The 27868-nt window shown below is 38.1% G+C and overlaps 1 protein-coding gene and 1 non-coding gene across 4 annotated transcripts; both read right to left on the bottom strand.

The window, feature by feature from the left end:
- Positions 1-542: 542 nt before the first annotated feature.
- On the bottom strand, positions 543-26207 carry LOC124165560 (mitochondrial thiamine pyrophosphate carrier-like). Of its 3 annotated transcripts, none has more exons than XM_046543013.1 (8): positions 26007-26207; positions 20614-20693; positions 20293-20506; positions 19682-19840; positions 19033-19224; positions 13409-13574; positions 2008-2174; positions 543-1930 (listed from the first exon to the last, which is right to left on the bottom strand). In XM_046543013.1, exons 3-8 carry the CDS (start codon positions 20419-20421, stop codon positions 1757-1759), a joined length of 987 nt encoding a protein of 328 aa, XP_046398969.1. In that variant the 5' UTR covers positions 20422-20506; positions 20614-20693; positions 26007-26207; the 3' UTR covers positions 543-1756. The 3 variants fall into 3 exon arrangements, with proteins under 3 accessions (XP_046398969.1, XP_046398968.1, XP_046398967.1); XM_046543012.1 differs by having other exon boundaries at positions 20293-20486; positions 26007-26206; XM_046543011.1 differs by lacking the exon at positions 26007-26207 and having other exon boundaries at positions 20293-20486; positions 20614-20772.
- Positions 25692-25764, bottom strand: Trnak-cuu. The gene has a single exon. It is a non-coding gene; the product is annotated as a tRNA-Lys (tRNA).
- Positions 26208-27868: the final 1661 nt, after the last annotated feature.

Genomic DNA, 27868 nt, shown 5'->3' with positions numbered 1-27868 from the left:
TTCATAATTAGGCAGAAACTCTTCTGATAATGAAGTTAGCAAGATTCAATTTGACTTTATGGAAAAAGAATAAGAGAAAAACAACGAAGCAAAACTGTTGACACAGTAATTTTATTGAGACTGTATCTCGAGTGACCAAACACTAATGATGACCCTCTTCTCATTTAGAAGGTGAGCTCTTTTATGCTAATATTCTATAACCAATTTCTGCAAGATTACTTCCATCTTACTTATGAGACCATTTCTTTTTTATGCAGGTGAATGACCATGAGTTTGCTTCACTTAAAAGATGTGCCCTGAAATGCCTTTGTGTTCCTGCCACTTCTGAATCTTAACTTCCCAATAAAAACTTTCTGTCAATATGTGCCAAATAAGAAAAGTCATAGCAAAATAAAATTGAAAAACTCTCACAAAGAAAAACCCAGCATGATAAAGTTAGAATAGAATTCCCAAGTCACATCACTGAAGGTATGAAAAACCAAAACATGAATAGAAGATTGGTGATCCATGATCCATAGAGCCAGTAAAACAAAAGTCATTAATAATTTCTGAAAACAATGAAAAATTTTAATCCAGGTTATAAAGCTTACAAAACACACTATTACATAGTATTTCTAGATCATGTAAGATCAGGACAGTGTCAAAGATTAACTACACCATATGTAGTCAGCCACCCCTTGATGCTAGATTGAGTATCCTGAGCTCATACATAATTTATGTACATTTGAGTATTGATTGGCAAAGCCTATGGTTTGTTGAACACAGGTTGATGCTGGTAACTTTCCTAAGATGATAAAAATAGGCTTCCCTGGTACAGAGAATTGAAAATTTTAAAATCTCATGAAAACTTTAGAATCTTTATGGATAGCCTCCAAGAAAAGAAACTCATATGAGCTTTTTGCCTTTGAAAAGAAAAATTATCTCCAGTTATAATATTATATTTTCTAATTATGTACATTTTGTTTCAGAGCTCTCAAAGTTGCATCAAATGATTAAGTTGGGGCTAGAGGAACATTCAGTTGATCTACATCAAACTCTACAAAATATATTTTTAATTTTGAACATGTGTTTATAAATACATACATACATATAATGAAATACCAGGTGATAGGAGAGAAAAACTCAATCCTGGAACTATAAAGCTCATTTGAGTCTTTATCTAGCAAAATATGTACAATACTAGTGGGTGTATAATCTCTCACAATGCAGCGAGCACTGCCAGTAAATAGTAAGCTCAATTACAGAACTTAAACATTCTTAGATGGAATCCTTTGGTATTTCATACAACATTTTCAAGAAAATGTTAAAAAAATAATTGCCAAAACAACTATGCAAGAGAGGCTTTTGCTGGAATTTTCTACCATGACATAAATAATGAAATAAAGCTTGTAAAAACATTGAGAATAGAATTTTTAAATACATTCTCTGAGTAATAGGTATATATTTCTACAGCATAGCTACTATCCTTCAAAAATAATTTTAAACATGTCAAGAGTCTATACACATTTTTAACATCATAACAAAAACAACAAAACAGTTAATTTTAACAAAATATGAAAATTTTGGCATATAAGTCAATCCATAGCTACAATTGCAAACTTCAATAGACACAATAGCAAACTTTGATACACAATTGATCATTGCGATTTTTGCTATAAGACAATTGAAAATACCAAGGTAAATTTTACCTATTCATTTTCATAAATATTTAATATCCTTTATTATAAAGTATTTCTATGTAGGATGCCATCAAGCCCTAACTGGAGGAGATGACTAGCAAATACAAAGCAAATTCATAAAATGCAAAATGGAAGGCAGAAGTACAAGCAGCTTTCAGCATGCTAGGACTAAACCCTTTATAAAGGCCCCAAAATCCCTCTTCACGAACTGTACTGGTGAGACAATGCCACAATCCCCTATAAACAACAACCTGAAAAGAATCATTATTTTCAATATCAATATGTACACAGTAGAATGGCATACCTTATCCACTTACTTATCATTTACCTTTCCAAATGATTTCCGTGATTCCTCGAATCCTTTCATCTGCAGGCGTTTCTTGATTAAATCTAATGGATAAACTAGAGTCTTTGAAGCTAATCCAGCAAGTGCACCAGAGCCGAGGGTACCTACAACAGGAAACCACATTGGCTTCTCCCCTTCTTTTGACAGCCCTGTGAAGAGTATTTCAAAATTACTCCAAAGCATTGCATGAAGCAAGTGACATTGTATTCAGTCATTCACACATGTACTAATATGCACTACCATGAAAAACTCATTAGGCTTGGCCAGAATTTCAACCTGGCTCTCCCGTTAGCCAGTTGGGTATGCAACCAACCATACCAGTGGTGCATCTATGGGGGGGAAGGGACTTTAAGGAACTATAGCCAACCATTGGGTACAAAAAACACACTATAGAGCGTTCCACATTTAGTTGACAGTACGGGCCTTATGGATAACAGTGTTGCCAAGCTTCCGCTCCGCCGGCAGGCATCCTAACAGCTTATGCAACCACACATAATATGGCGCCAAAACAGTTTAGTTCAAAAAGGAGTTAGGGATCGCACGAAAGACTGCGTAAATTAAGGAATTTTTAGCGTAAATTACAATACCTTTGCTGCAATATAAAAGGAAAAGTCTTTTGCTATTTTATGTATGTACTTATTCAATGCCCAAGCTGAATAATGAATAATCTGTAATGTAAAAAAATAACAATAAATTGAAGGATAATAAAAATTATCGCCACTCCTGAATGAGACAAAATGTCTATTCCTTCCATATTATGCAATATTTTTTGGCTATGGCTAGTATTACATGAAAGGCGATGTTGTATAAGACATCATCAATCTTTAATTTTTCAAAGTTTTCCCGTACTCGATTTATTGTAAATTAAAGATTTCTTTTCAAGCTGACATCTTCAAAGCTAATTTCCTTAATGTTCTTTTTCCTCCACCCTGTAGTAGGCAAGGATTCCAATTTCCTTGAGTAATAAGAGGCATTATCTACCACTATAATTGATCCTTCGGGTAAGTTTGCAAGAAGTGAGTGCTCAACCCATCTCTCGTAACAATCGCCACCCACTTCTTCATGCTCATCCATTGAGTTCTTTTTATACAGAAACACATACGATGCTCCTTTTATGAACCCATCTTCCGTTCCTGTGTGCATAATTGCAAATCGACATCCTCGGGAAGTGAGGGCTAAGCCCAGTATTTAGTCCAGCAAGGAAAGCTTGACGCGGATATTCTAATTGTTTCGCAAACTAATGTTCACTATTTGTCCAACATTAATCCAACTTTCGCCTGTGAATACACTCGTCCTGTGTTCGCGAACTTTTTTCAGCTGTCTTAAATAATTAATTGTGCCACCAACGAATAATATCATCCCTTTCAATAAGGATGATTCTTTTCCCCCTGCGTTCGTACACGAAGCCTATGTCCAAAAGAAGACGATATAGTGTTGTCCTTTTGTAATCTGGGAGAATACTATCCATATTTACCGAGCTTAAGAGGGATTTTAAAGTCGGAGGAATATTTTTCATGAAGGATTCATGTACCTTCCTTCTAATTCCCGATCTCACAAAACCGTCGAAAATCACTGCTCTCGAATTTTTGTAAGGCTGTCTAATTTCTTTAGTTTTTGAAGGATTTACCAATGAATCATGGGAGCTTTCCTTTCTCACTCTGTAAACAGTGGACTCCGAGCACCCAGTAGCCGTCGAAGCTTCTCAGCAGGCCTCACTAATGCTGAGAGATTTCCTGAAGTACGAGAAGACTTTGAGCACCAACTGTCTTTCGCGGCTTATGAGCTTCTCACCTTTTCTCCTCTTCTTTGTATCGGACATATTGATTGGGCGTGTTACATCAGAGATAAGTGTAAAACACACTTCACAATTCTCAAATTCAGCAGACCACACAACACTTGTTCACTCCAAAAAAATGCAATGACAAACTGAACGCCTTCGTAAATTCTTCCCACAGCCCCTTCGGCTAGGGTCGATTCTGGTGCAGGTTTTATAGTACCCTATGAAAGGAACTCAGAAAAAACCCAATCCCCCTTTTGTAAAAGGCGTGCACTGGATGGGGTAGTGTTTCGCACAGATTATGAGATATTCTCTTTCTTGGTTTCCGCGATGGGACCGAAACACCCAAGGCGAAAGCGTCTTATTTCCAAGCCGCTTGCTTACTTTCGTGTATCAATGTATTCAGATAAAAACACTGCTGTTACGACGTATGAGTATTCTCTGTTTAGGATATCAAACAAATAGATTTATACATTTCATAGAATGCATTGACAAAAAACTCCTTTTCCGCCCGAGAATTTTCCCTCTGCGCGCAAGAAAAAGCAAGAAGCCCGGCCCAGCGGCGCCGTAATATTTTTTCTTAAGATCAAAACATTGTAACTCGCTTCAGAATTGATGTAAGTTAATAATTTTTTCACCAAAAATAACTTTGTAGCTTTCTTCACATTTGATACGCAGCATATAGGGACCTAGGACGTAAGAAACGTAAGTTCGTAAGAGACTACTTTTTACCTTGCAAAAATCAAAATTTTCTTGTCCTAAAGGGTGTTACGTCGGTATAACAGCATTTAACTCAATATTTGTACAATTAGTGAAGACCTTCAAAGAGAAAATAGTGTGAAGAATTTTTTGCAGAAGATTCAATTCAATACAGACAACGGTCAGGCAGAAACTGCGAGAAGAAGATAAAGTAAAAAAATACACGTTTCTGACGGAAATTTAGGGAAATGTTTTTTTATAGCTTTTGTTATAATTTTTATCGAAAAACTATAGGCACCAATGAATGCAGCATCTATTTCTACATTAGAATGCAATTTTTAATCAGTGCATAACGCAACATTAATTTTCGTGTTGTTATTGACAACACCGCGCACCTGGCCTTATGGAGATTAACATGGGAAACGATTCTCCATAAGAGCCCATACTGTCAACTAAATGTGGAACGCTCTATAGATAAAATTGAAATTTTGGGAGATTGCCACTTTGTACAAAAGATTCTTTGGAGGTGAGGCTAAGCCCATTAGGTCGACATACACATTAGATAAAAATCAAAATTTTTGGGGGTTGCCACTTTGTGTATAAGTATTTCTTTATATTTTCCAATATATGTATTTACCTACTTTAACAAATAGAAATGCAAATTAGCTTTAAACTTTGGGCCTATTTTACACGTTTTTGGTAAGTTACAATCCAGTGGCAGATCCAGAAAGGGGCTACATCCCCTTCCTTGGGTATCCAATTTACACTAGACAGAATGGTAATTTTGTTTGGACCCCCACTACAGCTGAGATGCTAACTACCACTTAGTCCCCCCCTCCTTATCCCTATCTTGGATCCGCCACTGAGTCACACCTACAAGCTGTCTTCCTAAAAGGCAAACTCCAGGCTGGTATGTACAGTATACTCCCGATTATACGGGTTAATGATGGGTAGAGACGGCACGAATAATCGGAAAAAACAGATAACCCAAACTTTCACTTAATTGTCTGGCAATGTTCATAATTTACCTAAAACAAACAATATATTATTGTTAAAGCAGTTATTCTGTTATTTTAGAGTGCTTCCGGACTCAATTAGAGCTTTCCTTGCCAGTTCGCGATCTTTTTAGTGGCGATAACATGGTAGTACTCGCATTATTAATGCTCCATGTAAGGCCTGGTTCCGAAAACCACACAACCGTGGCTGTGTGTTCACGGATTCAGAAAAGTGGTTTGCACGAATGCTTCAAAAGCACTGCTCGACGTGGGAAACTACATTGTCAGGCACCATTCCATGTAGTCACGTCTCGCACAAGTAGCCCCGGTTGCAACTGCTGCGGGACGTGTATCCGTGATCACACCTCGCGGTCGTGCACTGTGAGGCTTGGAAAACAGGAACACGGTGCTCCCATGAATGCAGGTAGTGCACGATCGCTTCCACTTTATGAAGGGGATTCTAACGGAAATAATTAGCCCGCTGTATCCTAGCACTAATGCAGTAATTCCAATGATTTTGAATCCGATTTATTTTTTTATCAAGATCACGGAAAAATTGAGCAAGAGTGAAAAATTATGCACAGATAATCCGCAACATGGATAAACCGCAGCCAGATAATCGGTAGTCTGATGTAGGTATAACCAAAATACAGTTTCATGCAGTGAATTCGAAAACATCCATCACAAAAAAGGGACCGTGTAGGGTTCATTTCGCCGAAAGCAGCTTACTGAGCACAACCTCTATCTCCTATGCCACAGTATGGATTAGAGGCTTTAACACCTTATTCAGTAAACTCAGTCTGATTTCACTTCGAAGGAGGGTAGGTTGGCAGTGTATCTGGTAGCATATCTGACAGGCAACCGGGAGATCCAAGTCAATCCAAATTATTTTTTATGGTAAATTTCATAATTTGGTGTCTAAAATTACATATTAGAACCAATAGGGTGGTTTCCTATTATTTTTTTATTGCCTAAATTGAAAGATTATTACTCCTGGAGTACGTATTTCACGCTTTTAGATTTTTAAATGACGATATCTATTTTTCGCGATTAAATGAAAAGTGAAAATTTTCAAGCGCGCGAAAACGCGACGCTTGAGTATGAATGTCGGGAAGTCTCTCCGCGTGACGTATTTCTGGTTCCCCCTCCCGCCCTGCGAGGTGACCTTGAGGCGAGGCTTAGCGGTGATACGACGCAGGCTGCTAGCGGCTAGCCTAGTACCCTGCTGACTGGTAGCGCTTGGCTTAAATAAGGACTATTAATAACTTATCAAACGAGGAAAACTTTCCGACCTTAGCCAGTTTTAATAAGTGATTGTTAAGACATGTTTCCCTGAGCTCTGCGCCTCATGCATGCAATGGTAACCTCAGACGACGTATAACTCCTATCTTCTCGTATAGAAACTAGGTCCCTGTGACGTCACGTGGAGTGGCATCGCATGGGCGCCAATCTGGCCCTTTTCAAATGTGGATAAAAATGGACCATTGCCATTCGTCTAACCCGGTATTTCTAAAACAAAATAATTTGTATATTATGAATACACTAATGGTGGGTAAGGAATCGCAATCAATGCCTTTCGTTTTCTTTGATGAAGGAAACCACCCTATTAGAAGAGGATGCACTTAAAATACTCAGCTGAAATTCCAGGATAGCAAGAAAAAAGGGCAAATACTTATATTTTAAAACAGGAAAAATTATAGACTTCAGAGGAAGAGTAGGCAAAGAATGAATAAATAAATAATTCTTTGAATAGGTTAAGAAGTTAACCCAATACTGCAAACCCAAACTTAATGATATTAGTCAATTCCAGAGGACTGATCGTAAAGCTAAGTTCCATTGTAAATTGAATCAGGTTTATTTCCGACAAGGAATCAGTATAACGAGCATCAGTGAATGTTGGTTTTGCTACATTAATAAACGCATTTAATCAACAACAGAAAATGCAAAGAATTACATGACTATGATGTACATCATGAGAAGATATATTGAGTAGAAAAGAATAGGCAGGAATTGGTATTTTAAAAAGTGCACACAAAATCAGCTCAGATCGTACACTGATTCCATGTCAGTCAGCCATGACAGCCGACCATATTCCTCTTCCGACACAGCGGCTTATTCAGAGTACCGTATAAGCGCGTGTAAGAGGCGCACCTTTTTTTCCCAGAAATTGCAGCCGAAAATGGGGGTGAGCCTCTTACATAAACTTCTTATCTTCCCCCCTCCCCTTCACTGGTCTCAAGTCCAAGGGGAACTGAGTGGCCTTGGTTTTCAGCGTGAGTCAGGCATCTGAAACCCTCGGTCAAAAACAAGCGGCAGGGAGGGCACGCTAAATTTACTGCCTCGAGTGGGCATCCTGCGCCATTTATACTGCAAATAGTAATCGCTTATCAAACGTAGGGAAACGCGTGGTTTTGAAGGACATACCTGGTTAATAGTCAACATCTGTCTTGCCGAGCAATTTCCATTACGCTGAGGACCTGATTTTTCAAAAATCATCTTCAGACGCTAATACGAGGATTTTTGCAACTGAAAATTATATTGGTGTCAAAACCTGCAGTTTAAAACATTCGAACGAGTGTGTTCATTGTTGGACTAAATGGTGGATAGAAGAAATCGGAAATGCTTATAAGTGAAGAGCGCTGAAGGAGTGGTCGAGGGGAAGGAGCACGCTCCCTTCCCTCCGTATTTCAAGCTACGAGGCTATGAGCGAAGGAGCAAGGGAAGAACACGTCTGATCTTGCATGTGACGTCGTTGCCTTCAAAGAGAAGGGGCGAAGGCGCAGCAATATGTGATACACGCAGTTTGCGTTACCTGAAGTTTCCAGTCCGTCTCGTCTTGTTTGAATGCGCTTATGCTACGCTTGTTTCTTCTGAAATTGTGCTGTTAGGACTCTGTTGAATATTAGTAGCCTTGTTTTAACTCTAAATCTTTGTGTCAATCAATTAGAGCTTAAAAAACTTAAATGATGTCAGATACACGTCGCGTTAGGTGTCATTCTTTTTGGAACCTCGTGCGTGCCATACAATTGCTGAAAGATATCGAGATATCTTCGAGCTCAGTAGGTGACTCACCTAGCATTCGGCCTCCAGAAACCGGGGGAATTGAACCTGGTAGACCGAAAAAGGTCAGTTGGTGAGATGGGGTAGGGATGAAACACGTTTCCATTGTTCCCCTGAAACTTGATATTTTTCCTATTTTCCTGTGGGGTCTCGGAAAGGAAAAAAAATGGCAGAGGAATTGGCTGATGGAGGGCCGAGTGTGGTTCCGTTAAATCTACGAGGTGGTTATTATCCTACAGCGCTGAGATTGCCCCGATTGTGGTCAATTCTCTTGGGAAGGTTCATACTATGTGCCTGTCGTGTTTTGCCTTAAAATTTTCCACGGCTGCAATTCTATTTCAATACCCCTGCGAGAGCTTTTAAACAAAATTGTTCGTGAGTAGGACTAGCATCGTAGAGCAACGGCATTTGCAAAAAGAGGATCGGAACCCTTACTACTCCCTCTTATGCCGCTGTTACCGCCTCAGTTATCAAAATTTCCTCTTTCAATTCGTATTGAAAGAAGAAATTTCGATAACTGTCGAAATTCCAGGCATACGTCTGCAACACCGCACGATAGGATAAAAAAATGCCGCAACATTTCTTTTCTTTATAGCTTCGATGCTCAAAATAGGGGTGCACCTCTTACACGTGTGCGCCTCTTACACACGGTTATACGGTAATTGGAGTTGACCACAGCATCTCTCATGCTTTCTTATGCGATACTGTTCACCCAACCCTACTTTCTTTACTCAAATGCTGATATAGCACATAAAAATGGTTAAGATTTCTATGAAAAAAATTTGTAACTTTTAAGTTTTTGCGGACAAGGCCGGTTTTTCCTAGTGTTTGACATCACAAGTGGTTCATGTAGCCTTTCTGAGTATGTCCAATGTTAATTTTCGATCATTCCTTTGTAATGTTTACTTCCTTTCTTGAACGTACAACGCAAGAGCTGCTAATTGTGATTAAATGAAGTGAGAAAGAAAGAAAATTATGTGCGAAAAATCCACAGGGAAAAAATCATTCGCCTTGACCGGGATTCGAACCCGGATCCCTCGATTTCCGGCCGAGTGCTTTAGCCAGTTAAGCTACCGAGACGCCTCGGTAGCTTAACTGGCTAAAGCACTTGGCCGGAAATCGAGGGATCTGGGTTCGAATCCCGGTCAAGGCGAATGATTTTTTCCCTGTGGATTTTTCGCACAATTGTGCATTGCGGGTGACTCCCGTAAAGTTATCACCGTGGCTAGTCCCGGTATACTTAAATTCGTCAAAGAAAATTATTTTGTGTCCACCAAGCTAAAGGTAAGTTATATAGTTCATTCACGTTGTCCACTTAAATTTCATGAATATTCAAGATCCATAAAAATCGTTAATATAATTTTTTTAAATTCCCAGGGTTCCAAAATTTTGCAATTTTGGCCAGGAAGTAATTGTCCAGTTACACAAGTGTGTAGCGAAAGAATTTTCTGAACCAGTTGTTTTCCATGCCGCTCTAACAGCATGCTCCAAATGTAAGGCCTAATAAATACGTCCCGACTTCAACGCTTATCATTTCCACAGTAAGAAGACACCTCTTTTTGAGGTTTGACCTATTTGTTTAGGCTATTCTACCGACTACATATTTCCTCCTCAAGCCTGAATCACATGATCATTTTTTCCATCCCTCTGAGAAATAGCTCCAGCAATAGGTGTTCATAGGCCAAAAGGGTGATCAGTGATCACTCAACCTATCATTTTCTGAACCATATGGTCAATCCCACCGTCCCTTTTTCCATCACTTTCTGTATTTACAACTGTAGTTTAATTGAAAGCCAAGGGTGCTGTTACATTTGCTGTTAGCAGCTGTGCATTCGGGTAGGCTGAGGACAGTGGTAGTGATGGTTTCAGCAATGAAAAAAGGGGCATGCAGAGTGGGCCGGCCCTTATTTTTCAGAATTGCAAAAAGTTATTTTTTCCTGGTCTCAAAATGATCCAAATGAGGTTTATATTCACGTGTTAAAATTTGGTTACTTAAAAATAACGGCAACCCGTGCCCCAAGGGCCCTAAGTACTAAGGACCCTCAATTGAGTTTTTTGGGGTCGAAAAAGTGCTATGTATTCCTATGTAAAATGTAAAAGTAAAGCCCTTTAGGGCCAATTTTCTGTTTGTTTTGACCTATCTCTAAGCGTTTAGGAGATATCGTCCGTCGTGAAGCAATCCACCCACCAGGGCGCCACTCCGCACCGTGGCACCGCTGAGGTACGGCCCGCACCACTTACTACAGACTTCCCCTCAACCCCCTCCCCTCCCTCGGCAAAGACTTTGCTCCTGATGACAAGATTTACATGCTAGTGGTACAGTATTGAATAGGTTGTTCCTCTTGTGTCATGATTAATGTAGTTAAAGCCTATAATGTCAATTTTAACCCTTCAACGTCGTCCTATGTACTGGGTACCGACCCCTTAAACCTTGATTTTTTGCTGCCATACGGCCGGGAATCATTCCGGCAGGCTTTGTTACAAAGTTCTCTATATGTACAAAATATTAAAAGCATGTGATACAATTGTGTCTATGAATTATAAAGGAATGAAGGGAATGAGCAGGGCTTCCAGGGCTCCAACAGTAGATAGAAATATTTAAGGAAGAAGCAACGAGGTAGTCAGTTCACGGATGTAGATCACTGTGGAGAGATAGTTCTTGTGTATAGTGTGAAAAGGATAGAAAGTGCTAAGTTTTTTAGGGTGTAAGGAGAAAAGTGGTGAAACAAATACTTTATCATGAACGTGACGTTCATTTTAAGAATAGACCAACAAGGAAGGGCATGTAATCAAGACTAAATCCAGGCATTGAACTGGTTGGAAAAGAAATTGAAGAAATACTCGGCTCAAATTTACCTACAGTGTGAGAAGTACTGCGTGTTTTCTCTATCATCTAATGGGTTCGAAATTTGTAAGACTTACTGCGAGAAAAACCGTGAGAAATATGTCTCATCCATGGTACAAAACTAGAATTCCTGTTATTATGGAAAACAAGGCGATTGAAAAGTTAGAAAAATGATGCAAAGAATGGATGAACGTGCAAAGACATAAATGGAGCGCGAACTACAGTGGAGATGAAGAGAAGAGAATATTTCGTAACAAAACTTGATGATTTGTTTGAAATTGCAAGGAGTAGTACCATTGAATTTTTGATGCACGAGGAGGAAAGTGCAGTTAATCTCTCGGATAAATGTGTTTGGGCTGAAGAAATAAAGTTCTTACGCAAATAAAGAGGAGAACGAAATGCAGTTATTTATGGAATAGATTTCAATATATTCAAGAAGATATGAAAAGATATGGTTCTCCGCTCCTTGTGCTGCATTAGCTTCCAACAGTGCCCCACAGTTCCTATAAAGACTTATTAATTATGAAAGTGTTAGCCTGGACATAGCGAAAGCAGCACAAAAGAGGTTTTCAAACCACTTGTGGTACATGAGTGAGGAGTTGGTAGGCCTTTCATTCTTTGACGGATCCATTCTAGGTGTGAAAAGAAAAACGTGATACGCCGTATGTGGTCATGTGAAGGAAAATATGATCCACCAAAGAAGGCATTCTATAAACATAAGGACATGACTTAGGTATCTATACCAAATTTTGTCACTACTAATTCGAGAAAGCTATTTAATGACAATGCATTGCATTCTGTGATGTGCACATGCGAGAATGGGATGAACATACAAGAACGATTTGCAAATTATTCGGGGTCATCAAGTGGGAAATGACAGTGCAGCGAGAGGGGTGAAACTAATTCAAGATTTTTAGGAAGTCACATTGAAGGAAGAGAGCTTTCAAAATTTATTACTAAGTGAGACTTTTCATCGTAGTACTACCCTTACGTAGGGAAAGGCACTTTAATTGCCAAAAATGGGATGTCAGTAAAAAATTAGAAATACAATGAAAATGTATTTTATTTTGGTTAATGTAACGAAATTCATGGACAGAGTGAAAATAAATTGATCTCTTGGATTGGAAGTATTGTTATGGCAATTCAATTCTTTCTAAGGTAAGCACATTTCTTCAGAGGCTAGATCTTGCCAGTGTGAGCAAAGTCTTTGCCGAGGGAGGGGAGGGGGTTGAGGGGAAGTCTGTAGTAAGTGGTGCGGGCCGTACCTCAGCGGTGCCACGGTGTGGAGTGGCGCCCTGGTGGGTGGATTGCTTCACGACGGACGATATCTCCTAAACGCTTAGAGATAGGTCAAAACAAACAGAAAATTGGCCCTAAAGGGCTTTACTTTTACATTTTACATAGGGATAGCACTTTTTTGACCCCAAAAAACTCAATTGAGGGTCCTTAGTACTTAGGGCCCTTGGGGCACGGGTTGCCGTTATTTTTAAGTAACCAAATTTTAACACGTGAATATAAACCTCATTTGGATCATTTTGAGACCAGGAAAACATTACTTTTCGCAAATCTGAAAAATAAGGGCCGGCCTGATGCTGAGTGATGAACAAAGGGATGGGATTTTTATCCCTCTACACATTGCAAAAAATGATTGCTTAAAACTGACATTTTTTTCCACCATCATTGGAGCGATCACTGAAACTGTCCCTTGTAAGGGATGAAAAAAATGCTCGTGTGATTCAGGCTTAAATCGGAACATCATTGGTCACTTGACTACCTGGCTACAAAAGTTGATGAAAAACTGCTGCATAACCTTTGGGATTACCAATTATTATCGCCATAAATTTATGCCACCTTAAAGAGATGCCTTCATAAAGTGGGAGGAATTTTTCCTCAAAATGACAAAGAATATCATTGTTATAGGTATTATGTTAAGCCCATGTAAAGATCTATTAGTATTGTTTTCAGGTTGAGGAAGAAATATTTACAAAAAAAACATAAATTACTTACCAAATTGACAGCGTCCCCAAAGTTCAATGAAAAAGTTATAGAAGCCAAATTGAGCACCAATCAATGGAGCTGTCTGTATAACAGCAGGAGTCAGTCCACGAAAAAATGAACCAACTCCCTCAGTGGTATACATGGTGGTAATTGCATGAGTCATACCCCTATACAACTGAAATACAAGAAGAGTATTACACAGTGCTCTAAAAAAATTTTTCGGGAAGATGCATATCTTAAATATATACTGCATGAAGAAAATAAATTCCTTAACCCTTTCACTCCCAAGCGGCCGATATATCGGCTGCTTGCTTAGAGCAATATTTCACATAAACTATGATGTGTAATTATTTAATTTTTTTATAATGAATGTATACATATTTTGCTATTCTTAGGTATTTTTATATAATTTAATTTATACTTTTAATATTTTAATGGACGCTATTTTGTTAACTCTTTGTAAAATCTGACTCATTTTGTCGAAATTCTTACGCCACTTTATAACTAAGCGAAATTAGAAAATTTGTCCGTCGTTGTTGCTTGTTATCGTTTATAAGTGATATTGAGGATAAATTTTAATAATTATTTAATTAAAATGGTCTTTGTCTGTAAATTTTTACGTACACCGGCAGCTTATTGAACTCCTTTTTTTCCTCTCGTAAATTGCCGCCACGGCTGACTAATGACCTTATGATATTCCCAACGAGCTTATGCACGCTTTTACGCGTGATTTATTCTTATTCACTTCACTACATCACGTGCGTCTTTATTCATGTAATACATTGGTGCGTATGACTCTGTACTTTCCACGACGTAACATTTTATCTAACCTCTAATCTCCCACCCGCTGCAATTATATTTCGACGTCTCCTTATTAAAATCAAATCCTTGTTTGGTATCGACATACATTCCAAAGGAATCATCTTATCTGACTTACATTATTACATTTTATTCACAAGGAAACAATACTTCTTGTTTACAGGAAGAGTACACAAAGGGTAAGATTATCGTGCGTGGCGCGCGAATAAAATGTTTTCAGCGAACCTCAGCAAGTGGCCGATAACGTCGCCGAATAGTTGTCGTGAAAGTGATGGCTTCACAGTTTTTTATCCTAATCTTCCTTATCTATGTAAGTGTTTGATTGTATCACTGCTTTGCTGACACCTACATTGTGGGCAACTTCTGAGAATGCGTCATCAGTTACTAATCTAATGGTTTGCATGCAGAGTCCCGACGGCTTAGTTTGCATCAACTCGTGCGTATCAGAGGTTCGGATACGTTTCTTTGCGTTGTGTTTTCTGTGCATTGAGTCACTTGAATTTGTGATAAGTTCATCATTGCAGCGAAATCTGCGTATAAAAGTCTAGTGCCTTTTTTGAGTGGTGTGAGTGATATTTTTCCAAAAAAAATATCACCAATAATGGCTGGACCATCACGCATAACGGACAAGGATATTTTGGAAATTTTAGACAGTTCATCAAATGAAAGTGAATCAGACTACAACGAAAGTGACAGTGAGTCGGGGAACAATAGTGATGGAGATCGGCATTCGTTTCAGTCTTCGGGTGAGCTGGACACTGACGAAGACAGTGACAACGTAGAATGGAGGGAAGTACAAGCTCCTGAAGAACAAATTCCCACTAAGTTCAAGTTCCAAGAAGTAAGTGGACCCACCACTTAACTCGCCACCAATTCTATATTTTAGACTTTTTTTACGGACCTTCTTTTGAACCTCTTCGTCACTGAAACAAATAGATATGCAAAACAAAACATTACCTCTCACTCTGGAAGATCATCACCACCACTGAAGTGGAAAACAGTTACGATTGCGGAAATGAAAGGATTCCTAGCCTGTATTTTGAACATGGGAATTATACGGAAACCCACCATAGCCTCATATTGGTCGGCTTTGCCTTCTCAGAGTACCCCTTGGTTCGGAAAAATGTTTCCGCGGAATCTCTTCCAGCAAATTTTGAGATTTTTTCATTTGGTTGGCCCAAAAAATGTACAGCCCGTAACGATCCCAGATATGACCCTTGCATCAGGTACCAACCCCTTGTTGACCATGCAAATAATGTATTTAGATACCATTATACCCCTCACGAAACTTTGAGTGTAGATGGAAGTCTAGTAGGGACAAAAAACCGTACAAGTTTGTTGCAGTACCTGCCAAATAAGCACCATCACTGCTGGGGAATCAAATTTTGGATGCTGTGTGATTCTGTTTCAAACTATTGCTTAGGTTTCTTAACCTACAAAGGTAGATCAAATGATGAAGAAAGGATGGAGGTGAAGGAACATGGGCTGGGATATACAGTGGTATTGAAACTCCTTCAGATGAACAATTAGTTATACAAAGGCTACCATGTTTTTGTGGACAATTTTTTTACGTCAGTTCCCTTAGTGAACAAACTTTACCAAATGGGAACATATATTACAGGCACTGTTAGAAAAAACTGAAAATTTCTGCCCGAGTTTTTCAAAAAGAAGTTCACCGTCGGGGAAAAAATGTTTTGCCGTTCCGGGTGTATTCTAGCCAGTGCATTTAGGGAAAAAATTTCTCAAAAAGGACCTGTGATCCTTCTTTCAAGTAAGGCGACTGCAAGGAATAGTGAAGTGACAAAATTGAGACAAGGCCGCGAGAAAAAAACAATGAAACTGGAAGTAATTTTGGAATATAACAAGTGTATGGGAGGTGTAGACTCTTCAGACATGACACTCTATGTATATTTAGATGAAAGGAAACCATTAAAATATTGGAAGAAAGTAGCATTCAACATTATTGGTAGGATGGTTTTGAATAGCTACATAATATATAAGGAAAATTTCAAAGAACCTGGAAAACCTCTGACAAGACTTATGTACACAATTAGTATAATTGAAAACTTAGGAGCTGAGTGGTTGAATATCAGGGAAGAGTGCGAAGTGAGGGGCCGTATTTTACAGGGAATAAGGAAACTGGGAGGGAGAAAAGAATACAGATGCTGTGTCTGCAGTACAATGGAACAAAGAAGAAGATCCAGAACAGTGTGCGTCAGATGTAACAGGGGTTTGCATGGGGAGTGTTTGCATAAGCATAAGTGCTAAAAGAGTGATTGTGAACAAAAGGCAAAATATATTCCTACGTGATATGTTAAACGTGAAACTAATCAAAAGTGTACCTATGTACTTATTTCATTAACAACTTGAACAAATAATGAAAAATCCTCCATGAAACAATTTTCAACATATTTGTTAGCCTTCGTTTTTATAGAAATAACATTGCATATGTAAGTCATTCATATGTTTAAATAAATGCAATGTTAACATTTAAACAATTCCTTTAGCTATAATTTAAACTAACAATGATTTGTATTATTTAAGGCATAGATACATAAATCTATATATATAAAAGAAAGTCGAAAATCGTGTTAGTTAGAACACTTATAACTCGAGAACGGCTGCACTGATTTTAGCGACATTAGGCTCTTTGGATTCGTCTCAGCCCCGGATAACATATAGGACATTAAAAAAATAGGAAAAGTTAAAAAAAAAATTCAACTTTATCTTAGAGATATGTTTTTAGGAGTTGATTGTTAAAACGGTCAAAAAAATAAGATTTTTTTTTTTCGTTTTTACTAATTTATTGACTGATCTTTTTAACAATACTAAAAAAATTTAAATGTTCAAACATTTTAAAAATATTAAATTAATATTAAAGTAGTATTAAAATAATTGAATTAGAGGTAAGCTCAGCTCGAATTGAGTTGTCAACAAACACATAACTACCGTGTGTGTAAACAAATCTCCAAGCAATTGTTGATTATCAGTAATGTCCGTGTACTCTGCATGAATTCAAATCTTTTAACTTTGTAATAAACGAAGACGAAGTCACCAACTATCTATTTGAATATTCAAAGTCCTTGGACGCACCTGGCTTACCACGGCACGATTTACAGCTAAAGGTAGGCTCTGTGTTCATGATCTTTCGAAACCTAAACCAACCAAAACTATCCAACGGAACGTGTTTGGTTATTAAAAAAACTGATAATGAAAGTAATTCACGCCACTATACTCAAAGGAAAATTCAAAGATGAGGAAGTTCTCAATCCGAAGATTCCATGATCCCAACTTATATGCCCTTTTGAGCTTAAACGTATTCAATTTCCAATTCGTGTTGCATTCGTGATAACGATTAACAAATCGCATGGTCAGTCAGTTTTTGTGATGTTTGTTCTCATGTGTCAGTGAAAACCTATGATTTTCTCATGGTAAATAATATGTGGTATGTTTACGAGTCGGTAAGCCATCCGCTGTATTTCTTCTTTCGCTTCAAGGGCGCAGCTAGGAATTAAGGATAGGCGCAGCTATTACTGGCGGGTCTGTAGAGTATAGAAAACTCGCCAAGGTAAGCGAGAGGTGTGAGGGGCCTTCCCTAAACATTTTTTAGGATAAAAGGTTCAAAATGGTAGGTTTTGCGGCTGTGTGAACAGTTAAATATTTTGAGACTCATCCGTCCCCCTAATATTAATAACCAAATGTTTTATAAAAAGATTCCCTGAGCTTTTGGGGGGGTTTTAACCCCCAAAAACCCCCCTAGCTGCGTCCCTGCTTCGCTTCGCTACGCTATTTTTATTTAGCTTCATTCGCTTTATCTTGCGCCTGATAACAAAACAAAAACTATTGTTTATCAGAAGGCGCTTGACACAAGGCATTAAACCCGAATGTGTAGGGCACACCGTGGTGCATTTACGCATGCAGCACGTTTACGCAGTGCATTTTTTCCAAACAGATATACTATAACTGGCGCGCCTAAAGTCATTTGATATGAATGCTGCTTCATAGGGGCTATTCTTACACTATTTTGAGCATCAGTCAAACGTCGGTCTGGCGTTGTGCTAACCTGCCCCGTGAACGAGCCAAGTTTACGCTGCAAACTTAGACCTAAAAACATTTTTTTACGGTTAATAACACAAATAGCCAACAACTGAATGCGTATAATTTTTATTTCATCAATATTTTCTCATTTAATTTATAATAAATCAAATATGATTAAAACGATGCAGCCGCTCTTTATTTATAAATGGTGCAACTAAACTATAAGTTCATTGGATGTTAGGCGGAACGAAGTTCGCTGGGTCAGCTAGTATATACATATTTCATTGTTTTTTTACAGAAGACTGGCTTTGGCACTGCTCAAAAGTGATTGAGACAGATTTAAACAATTAAATTTTTATGACAACATTTTTTCTGTTTATGCATACAAAATTTGATAGATCTGTCAAAAACGAAATTCTTAATGTAACTCAATTTTCAATAATTGCAAAATGAAAAAAATACTATGAATAAATAAGCTATAAAGTTAAGTTTTTCGTAAAAAAATTTAAAAGTATTAAGTTTATAAATTTAGTATTGCAAAACTAAAATTTATACATGATGATCAATTAACATTTTTGAAAACGTCATTTATTTTTACATATGTGTGATTTTTTCCATGTCTATAAAACCTAAAATAAATCCATGAGAATTTTTACAAAAAGTACAAATAATTTCATAAAAAAAACCCTTGGGAATTTTGGGTATGCATATTGAAAAATGCTTGGGAGTGAAAGGGTTAAATATAAGCAAATGAGCCAAAATTCAATCAAACATACCTTTGGTTCACCTTGAGCAACGAGACGTGTCCGAACAATATCTATTGGGAATGATACAACAGTGGCAATAGCTCCGGACATACAACCACATGAAAAATGTGTCACGGGACTGTGCTCATTTGCCCAAGTACCACGAGACATGGGTGAAACCCAATGGTGCCATAATAGAGTGAGCAGTTGAAATGAATAAAACTGAAATACATCAAAATGAGAAAAATTAAAACAGGCTATAAAGAACCATGTAATAAGTACTCATTAAGTCAGAAAACTTTTGATTCTTTGAGTCAGTGAAAATGTGATGATTTAGAAAATCTTGTCCTCCTTTTGTTCATCTGCCAAGAATTTCATTTATATGGAGTTAAGAATTTTTTTAAAGTGCTAAATTTACACCAGTACACAATTACTGAGCAGTAAGAATGTGCAATACTATCAACAAAAAAAAACAGAAACTAATAAAGTCAGTAGACCGACAGATTGTCTCAATGGCAAGTGAGTTTTTCTGCCTATAAATTATCGATTGATACTACTTCTTTCACATAATAGAAACGAATTCGAGATAAACTTTTTATTGAACGGAAAGAATCGACTACCAAAAAACATCCAGAGTTCCAGCAACATAAGACTTCCAAAACGAAGAAACACAGCTCACCTGGGCTGATCCATACACCACAGAGAGGTATTGTGCTGGTACATGACCTTTCCAAAGAGCTTTCACTCCCTCGTCCCGGTATATTCGCTTTGTGGCTTGGATAACACCCGTGTACAAACCCGGGGTTGATGACTGTTTCGACAATGGCTCCCATTGCAACTACAGAAAATGAATAGCAGAGTTCGCCCATTATGAATTAAATTACAATTAATAACTTAAAATATGATCAGGAGGAGATATGAATTGCAGTTTATATAAACCGTGATACCTCCTAAAAAATAGTCATGAGCCATAATAAGACACATATTACAAGACGACAGAAAGACAATCAAAAAACATATTGACAATAGGTTGGACACAAAATAGTTCTTTCCTCCTTCAAAAAAGATACTGACGTGATTAAGACTCAACGCATTGCGAGGGAGAAAAGTTGTGTGTGATCCTTTCCTATTACTAAACCCATATTGTACCAATAAAGGACCAACATGGCCAAAGAAAATAATAGAAACAAAAATTTGAAATAGATGTTAAAATATAGCAATACCCCTGAGATATTCCGGCAGTAAGCACAACAGACATAGAAATATTCGGTCAGCACTTAGTTTACCAACCTGAAACCGGATTTTCAGTACATCAAACGGTTGGCAAATTCCCCTGGTAAAAAATCCACTGACAGCTCCAGCAATTGCATGATGACTATTTTTCAATTTTCTTTCTGATGAAGGATCATAACCAATCATTTTCCTTCGTCAACTCAAAACACCCATTTCACTGTCTCCTTCATATCCCGATGGAATCTCAGGCACTACGTGGAAAAGTAACAAACTGAATTGAGTGAAAAACACGAACATAAGCACAAATAAACTCTCCGCTACTAAACAGATTTAAATTTAATAAAGAGACTAGGAACATCACGAACATAATGAACTTACTTTGACCTAATGCTGAAACTCCGGCACTCCAAGAACCTGGCATCAAATCAAAACAAATCTTCTCGTGATTAACGCTCCACCTGAAGTTAGATAGGGGAACTTAAGAGAGGGTATTCAGTGCGCTCAATTTGAATACGTTTAAAGCAGTTGCGAATACCGAAAGACCCAACACACGTTGAGCAAACATTAATTCAAAGCTATTATAGCCCCAATTAAGTGATTCGCATACAGAGATAAAGAGAACAATGGTAAGAAGATAAGAGTTGACGATAAATTTCGAGTGCCCGCTCCGTGGCTGGGTCTTTTAGATGAGAAAACGAGGCCATTGGATTGATTTCTTGAAGAATGTACAAAAAACATGAGAATACAACCTTTGGCCACTAAATTTTCAGAATAGACACCCAAAAATTATAAAGGTAAATTTCGGGATTATTTTAGCTGCAGTAATTATCCTAAATATACAAATATTTATTCATAAAATAAGAATCGATGGTGCTGTGCTAAAAAAAAATATTTTTCAGATTTCAATACAAGATACAAATATTTTTTATATTTTTCTCTGTAGAGAAAAAATATTTTCAGGGTTATAAATATGTGCGTCAATTGGTGATGCTGGGGGGAGGTCGGCCTCTCCAATAGGCTCGCGCAGTGGGGCAGCGAGGGGAGGGGGGGTTAAAACCACCCCCCAGAGCTCAGAGAAACTTTTAAGCTTAATCCATTTTACTTAATTGGGTTGATATTACCAACAGAATAGTGTAAGTTTGAATAAAATATCCCTCAGAAAGCCGTAAAACTCACCATTTTGAACTGTTTATCTTAAAATTCCGCAATTTACTAATCCCGCACCTACTGCTTATCCTGGTGGGTATTCCGTACCCCCACACACACCGGTATTAGCTGCACCTAAACCCCCCCCCCCCAGTCTCAATTCCTGGCTGCGCATCTGGGCTCGTGAACCTTCCGCCACAAATTCTGACAAATCGAAACATCAAATATGTCAGTATTATACGAAAATGCCATCAGAAATGAGGCTCAAGATAAGTTATGAGAGGGATACATGAAAAAAAATCCGGGAGTTTATAAGTACCGGTTAAGGCAATATTTGGAAGAATAAGGGCCACATTGGAATTGCTAATGTAAGAAGCACACCCTTCAAATGTGGGGGTATCCTTCAGAGGGTTGGTAGTCCTGGCGTGGTCCCATTCAGCAGCAGTAGTGGTAGTGGATACAAAAAAATTCAAGGGGGGCGCAAAATATATGTTGAGTTACCTTTACTTTTATCGTAATGAAATATAAGTCGCATGCAGATTTTAAGAAAGTTATTTTTAAACTGATTATACATTTATACAAGAAAATGCCATCTGATGATACAAAAATTTTGTAATTGTGGTTCTGCATTATTAGGCAATGCGGGCCGCCCTCCAAGGGGGTGGGGCGCCCCCATGTTGTATCCGCCACTGCCTCCTAGCCAAATTCCCTAGCCACGTCCATCGTATAGAAGTCCTTCCAGACGATGGGGGACATTTCTACGTCCCTAGTTTTCTTTAACAAGGACGTAGAGGAGGGGGAATGAGTTGAAATGGTTGAATGAGGAGGAGAGAGCAACAAAGAGAGGACTATAGCAGGCGCCCAAATGTTATTTGGTGGAGAAAAGTGAAAGCAAAAGGCGCTGCCTAGGGTAATGGTGTAATGATGTTTACTATGTACGAAAAGGTCAAGAAATGAAGTTACTTTATATGTCATTACTCTATTATGGTGCGACATCCACATAATTTTCCACGATAACCTGCAAAAATGTTAGTCGAGTTTTAGACAAATTTTCAGCACTGTTTCAGGCAATATTTGGAAGAATAAGAGTCGTATTGAAATTGCCGATATACATTCGATTTCCAAGTTTTATTTATACTTAACTGGCTTCAAAATTATTCAGAAAACCCTTTTGAAATTATCAATAAAACAAAAGTATGTTTTATCCGACTTGGCTCATTTTCCCTTATTTAAGGAAGTTATTTTCTTCCTGCAGCGTATATTGAAGATAAACATCTCTCATAAAATATTTGTTTTCAGCGCTGCACAATATCTTCTTGTATTTCAGTTGCACACGGGTACAGCACATGAAGTTACCACCATTTTTGTTTTCAAGGGTCTTTCTGAATACTTTGGAAGCCAATTAATTTTAAATAAAAGTTGGAAATCGGAAATACATCGGCGATTCTAACGTGACTCTAACTCTTTCAAACATTGCCTAAATCTAGTATCACCTTTGCCATTTCAAGGAAAAGAACGGGAAAATACGAATTGGCTCATGTTTTTTTATCTTCCCATATCATAACGTAAGACTGGGGTCAATCGAGGCTGAATATCCTCTAAAATCAAATGCTGTCATCGCTGCTTCAGTAACTAGGCATGCAATAGGAAAGTCCATCTGATTGTGAGATGGCTTCAAGCCTTGCTGGATCTCTCCTTTTCTCCCCCTGCCTCCAATCTCGAAGTGTCCCGTCCCGAGCTCCACCCACATAGGAATTCGCTGCACACAGCTCGCACCGACCGTGCTCGGTGAAGCAAAATCACAAGAGCGCACGGCGCGTGCACTGATATGACGGGGAATCCCGAAGCGGTCAGGTCGAAAGAGTCCATCGGAGATGAATTAAGACAGCCCTGGGTTTCCCGAGTAGAAAGTGAAACTTACAAAAAGAGTCCGTGACCGAACGAGGCTTAGGAAGAGGGTGGGGTGAGAGTTAAGTATATTTGTGGTGGTGGGGGACAGGAGGGACGAGCTAGTGAAAGTTTTCATGAAGAGCGAGAGTGTACAACCACGATTCGCCTTCGGCTCCACTCCTGACGTGACTCAACTGCGGTCGTGTTTATTAACTGTCCCCGATGAGCGACTCAGGAGCCATTTGAGGCGCATGCATGTATAAATTCTCGCGCAGACGGTCGAGACTTCATTTGTTCCCTAACAATGGAAAGGTAGCACTTGTCCCTTAAACTTGTACTGTCATTGTCCCCTTAGTGCACAGCACATTAAACGCACAATCAAAACCGCTGAGGAGGTGGTTTATATACCTACCGGCAGCTGGATCATTACCCAGTATATATTGGTATCGCAATTGTGGGCGAACGAACTAACGAGACTTCATTTGCTCGGCTTCAATTGAGTAGGCTAGGTGGATCGAGGTACAGATATGCTTTATGTATTTTATGTTATCAAATATTCGAAGAAACCCTTAGATTAATGAATGAGCTCTGATGAAAACATGGGTGTTGAATTGAATACATGAGTAAAGAGAAATTGGAAAAATGGCATAGGATGGAGCAACATAATTTTTTGTTTCCCCCCAGCCGGCGAACAACAGAAGTAAAGATTTATCGCGTTTCGCACCAAGTCTCATGTCCATGTCTCCTCGCAACGTTTCGATGAGCAACTCGCCCATCGTCTTCAGGGATTCAGGAATCCAATACTTGGATTTCGACCCTGACCCAATGAGAAACCCAAGAAATCTTTACTTCTAATGATGGAGTAATTGCCGGCCTCGGTGGCGGTGGGGTCCTCACCTGCCAAACCGAAGGTCGCGGATTCGAGTACCGACTGGGTCGGTTGCCCCTATCCAAGACATGAATGTTCGTGAACGTCTATTGTTAAGTTGCGACAAAACCCCGATGTGTAAGGCAAATATCGTGCTACTTTCAGTGGCATGGATATAAATAAATTAAGAAATTAATAATGGAATAATGAATATATAATATTATATAAAATAATGAAAATAACTAGCATGGATATAAAACGAGAACATATTGTAGAACTATGCAATTTAATCTCAGGATTATTGATGACGATGATACTCGGCAAGATAATACGAATTTCCTCATGAATACCATGACAACCACTAACAATAAGGTGCAGTATCAAATACCATTGAATAGCACTATCTTTGCCATTCTCAGGGCCTGATTTAGATAAAAACAGGCCCTATGCTATTTCAATTATGAGGCTCTTGCACCTCCCATTTTTAAGTTTTGTTTCCGTTGGTCTTAGCCAACAAATTTGAATGAAGGCCCCTCTTGATCTTTAGGCCCGAAGCTGAAGTCTAATTAGCCATTAGGAAAATACGGCCCAGGCCATTTCTCATGCAATTGATGTAGTATTTGGGAGAATTTATCATATTCATTTGAGAGCTCATGTATACCTTTGAGTAAATAGTCATCTCAAAACCAAGGTATTCGAATACTCGAAGAGAGCTGTCTGACGACTTCCGGCACACCCATAGATAAGTCGAGGGTGTCCGTCCTCCCTAATCCTGCCTTTCTCGAATTGTGGTCCGCAAAAAAAAATAAGTTGAAAATAATACAGCAAGATACAAAATTTAAAGGAAGGTTCTTTTTCGAGCTATATTAAGCGATTACATTTCGGTAGGTACAACTAGCACAGAAAATTTCCGTATTTCATTGAGTGATTGTTTTTTTATACAACTGGGTTCCCCGTAGAAATTTGCGAAATGACTATTCCGAGTTCCCTTAGAGTTATGGGGCACATAAAAATTGTTTTCCCGTCTCAAAAAATAATTAACAGTAAGTACATTGTTAAAAACTGATCAAACTGTTTTTAATACTTCTATCACTAACAATCTGCTCTTAAAACTTCGTGAAGGGATATTATCGATTACTCACTCATTGTGAACACTGCCAGGAGAGAGGAATGGAGAGGTGCGTCAAACCAATCTTATGTTGACTAATGATGATTAGTAAACTGTGGTGAAAGTTAACCAATTGTTTTTCGTAAATTTATCACTTACAATGGGCATGGGGTGAACCATTCATTAATTCTGAGTTAGGAATTGGCAATAGGGATAGCACGCTAGGAATCACACTTTCTTCTTTACTTTGTTCGAATGAAATCTGAGATACATATTGGGCAGCAAGGCCATTGAATTTCTACGGTACCTACATAACGTATACATACCGCTTGCCCTGAAGTGCAAATATCGTGCAAAAAAGATACACCTGAGTTACTTTGAAAAAAACTAGCGCCAAGAAGACTGTAAGTAGTAAACATGATAAATAAAATAGAAAAAAAATTTCGCCCAACGTGGGGCTCGAACCCACGACCCTGAGATTAAGAGTCTCATGCTCTACCGACTGAGCTAGCCGGGCGCCGTTGAGGAGTGGCGAGTTCAAACACAAATTTATACGTCACAGATGATGATTCACTGGGGGAATAACTTTTGATTCATTGTTTATCATCAAGTACAGGTTCTGTAGTTAAAATAACGAGAGAATATAAAAAACTAAATCAAGATTCAAGGGTTTGGCGTGTTGGTTATCATCAATTAGCTGCACTCTTACGTACGATATACTGATATTTCACCTTATAGTAGGTATAGGTATGTACGAACCTTGAATAAATCTTCTTCTGTAACCCAATTTTTGTGATGAATATATAGTCGTAGGAATCATTTGAGTGGAAATTGCAGGATAGAAATCCATTTCTATCCGTAACAAGCTCACTGGTGATGATTTCAAATCGATAGTACACGTTAAAAAGGATTAACGCAAGAGGTTCTCGTTATTGGTATTGCTTAGAAGATAATTTACTAATGAAAAGCATCTGCGGTGATGTTAGGTAATCAATAAAAACATTAATACTTAGGAAATTCCACAATTAATGACCTTCAGCTTCTGACAACGAATCCTGCAATGGCGTCGCGAGGATTTGGGTTGAGGAGTCAGGTGACAATTGAGGCGGGTTGATTAAAGCAACTCCAGACAGTGCCGAAATTGAACATCGCATAATACTTAACCGAATGTTAATAATAGGGCTATTTTTTAGCTTATTGCGTTTAGATCATTTTTTCAATGCTAATTCTTACTATTCAATGTGATGAGGTGATTATAGAGGCGTAGCAAACTCATTCACCTAAAATACCTATAATGCACGATTGCGTGTCCAGGAAATGGCCCATGAATTTCGTGAATGGCCCAAGTTCGTGAATGTATTCAAATATTTGTTCCGCCACGAACTTAAACGGGTAAGTGCATCTTGCAACACGGGTGAATGCATTTTGTAAATACCTATGTGGTAATTTAAAATATTGTTACTAGTAGCTAGGGTATGGTTTACGATAAAAGATCAAATTACTAGTAAATAAAAGTATTTCTACCCAAAAATTTATTTTTAACGGAATTAAACTAAGATTGGTCCTGAGATTTAGGCCACAGGTAGAACCTTTTTTACGGAATAGTTTACTTGGAAAGTATCCACTGGTAGGAAAAGTTCATTTGGTGGGAGTAAACCGAAGACTGCACCAAACATTTCGGAAAGGGAGCGCTTGCTTGAAACCGACACATTTTGATGGCTGGGGTATTTCGGAACATAATGATTTTAATGTTTCGAATGAGTTAAAATTTATGTTACCCCAGGATAAACACGGCAAGCTTAAAATCCAAAGGTAACGTTCATAGGCATAACATGAAAATTCAATTTGATATCTTAGAAGAATAGCATGAATTTCTTGCCATAATTCAATAGAAGGGAATAAAAAATAAACAATAACTGATTCGAAGCGTATTCATCAAACATAAAATATGAGCTACCTTTTGTATATTTGCATTATTAGCTTCGTTAATGATGAAAGCAAGGTTATTGAACAATTTCACCTATTTTACCGGAATTTTTAAAGAGGAAAATGTCGGAATATTCAGAGTACGAATATATCAGCGAGCTCTCGATGCTATCATCAGCTTTTACTTTCCGATATCAAGGAAGAGAATGTAATGTTTAAAATTCTTCGCTGTATATAGACCGTGATTTCATCAGGCTTTTCATCATGATACTATTAAACTCCTCTTTTTACTTGAGACCGACACATTTTGATGGCTGAGATATTTCGGAACATAATGATTTCAATGTTTCGAATGAGTTAAAATTTGTGTTACTCCAGGATAAACACTGCAAGGTTAAAATTCAAAGATAACGTTCATAGGCACAAAATGAAATTTCAATGTGATTTGTTTAGAATGAACATGAATTTCTTGCCATAATTCAACCATTATTGACACATCTTCTTTTAAGTCAAATAAGCTTAACACAATAAATATTATTATACAGAGCTAAACCGATATAAACCATATTATCGACTGAAAATACCTAAATTACTCGGTCAAATATGTATTTGTTTACTGACGCAACGGACCAATTATGTCCTCAAAGAATTAATTACATGTAATTATTTATTTTAATCATAATAAAAGGCTTATC

The sequence above is a fragment of the Ischnura elegans genome, chromosome 9 (assembly GCF_921293095.1).
Source record: "Ischnura elegans chromosome 9, ioIscEleg1.1, whole genome shotgun sequence".
NCBI classification, from domain to species: Eukaryota; Metazoa; Arthropoda; class Insecta; order Odonata; family Coenagrionidae; genus Ischnura; species Ischnura elegans.
The sequence above is the reverse complement of the archived record's forward strand: the minus strand, read 5'-3'. Positions and strand labels throughout refer to the sequence as shown.

Coding starts and splice junctions, on each gene's coding strand:
- LOC124165560 (XM_046543013.1), bottom strand. CDS start 20,421: ATGATTGGTTATGATCCTTCATCAGAAAGAAAATTGAAAAATAGTCAT. Junction 19,225..19,681: donor TGGTGTATGGATCAGCCCAG/GTGAGCTGTGTT, acceptor GATGTATTTCAG/TTTTATTCATTTCAACTGCT. Junction 13,575..19,032: donor TTGCTCAAGGTGAACCAAAG/GTATGTTTGATT, acceptor CTTGTATTTCAG/TTGTATAGGGGTATGACTCA.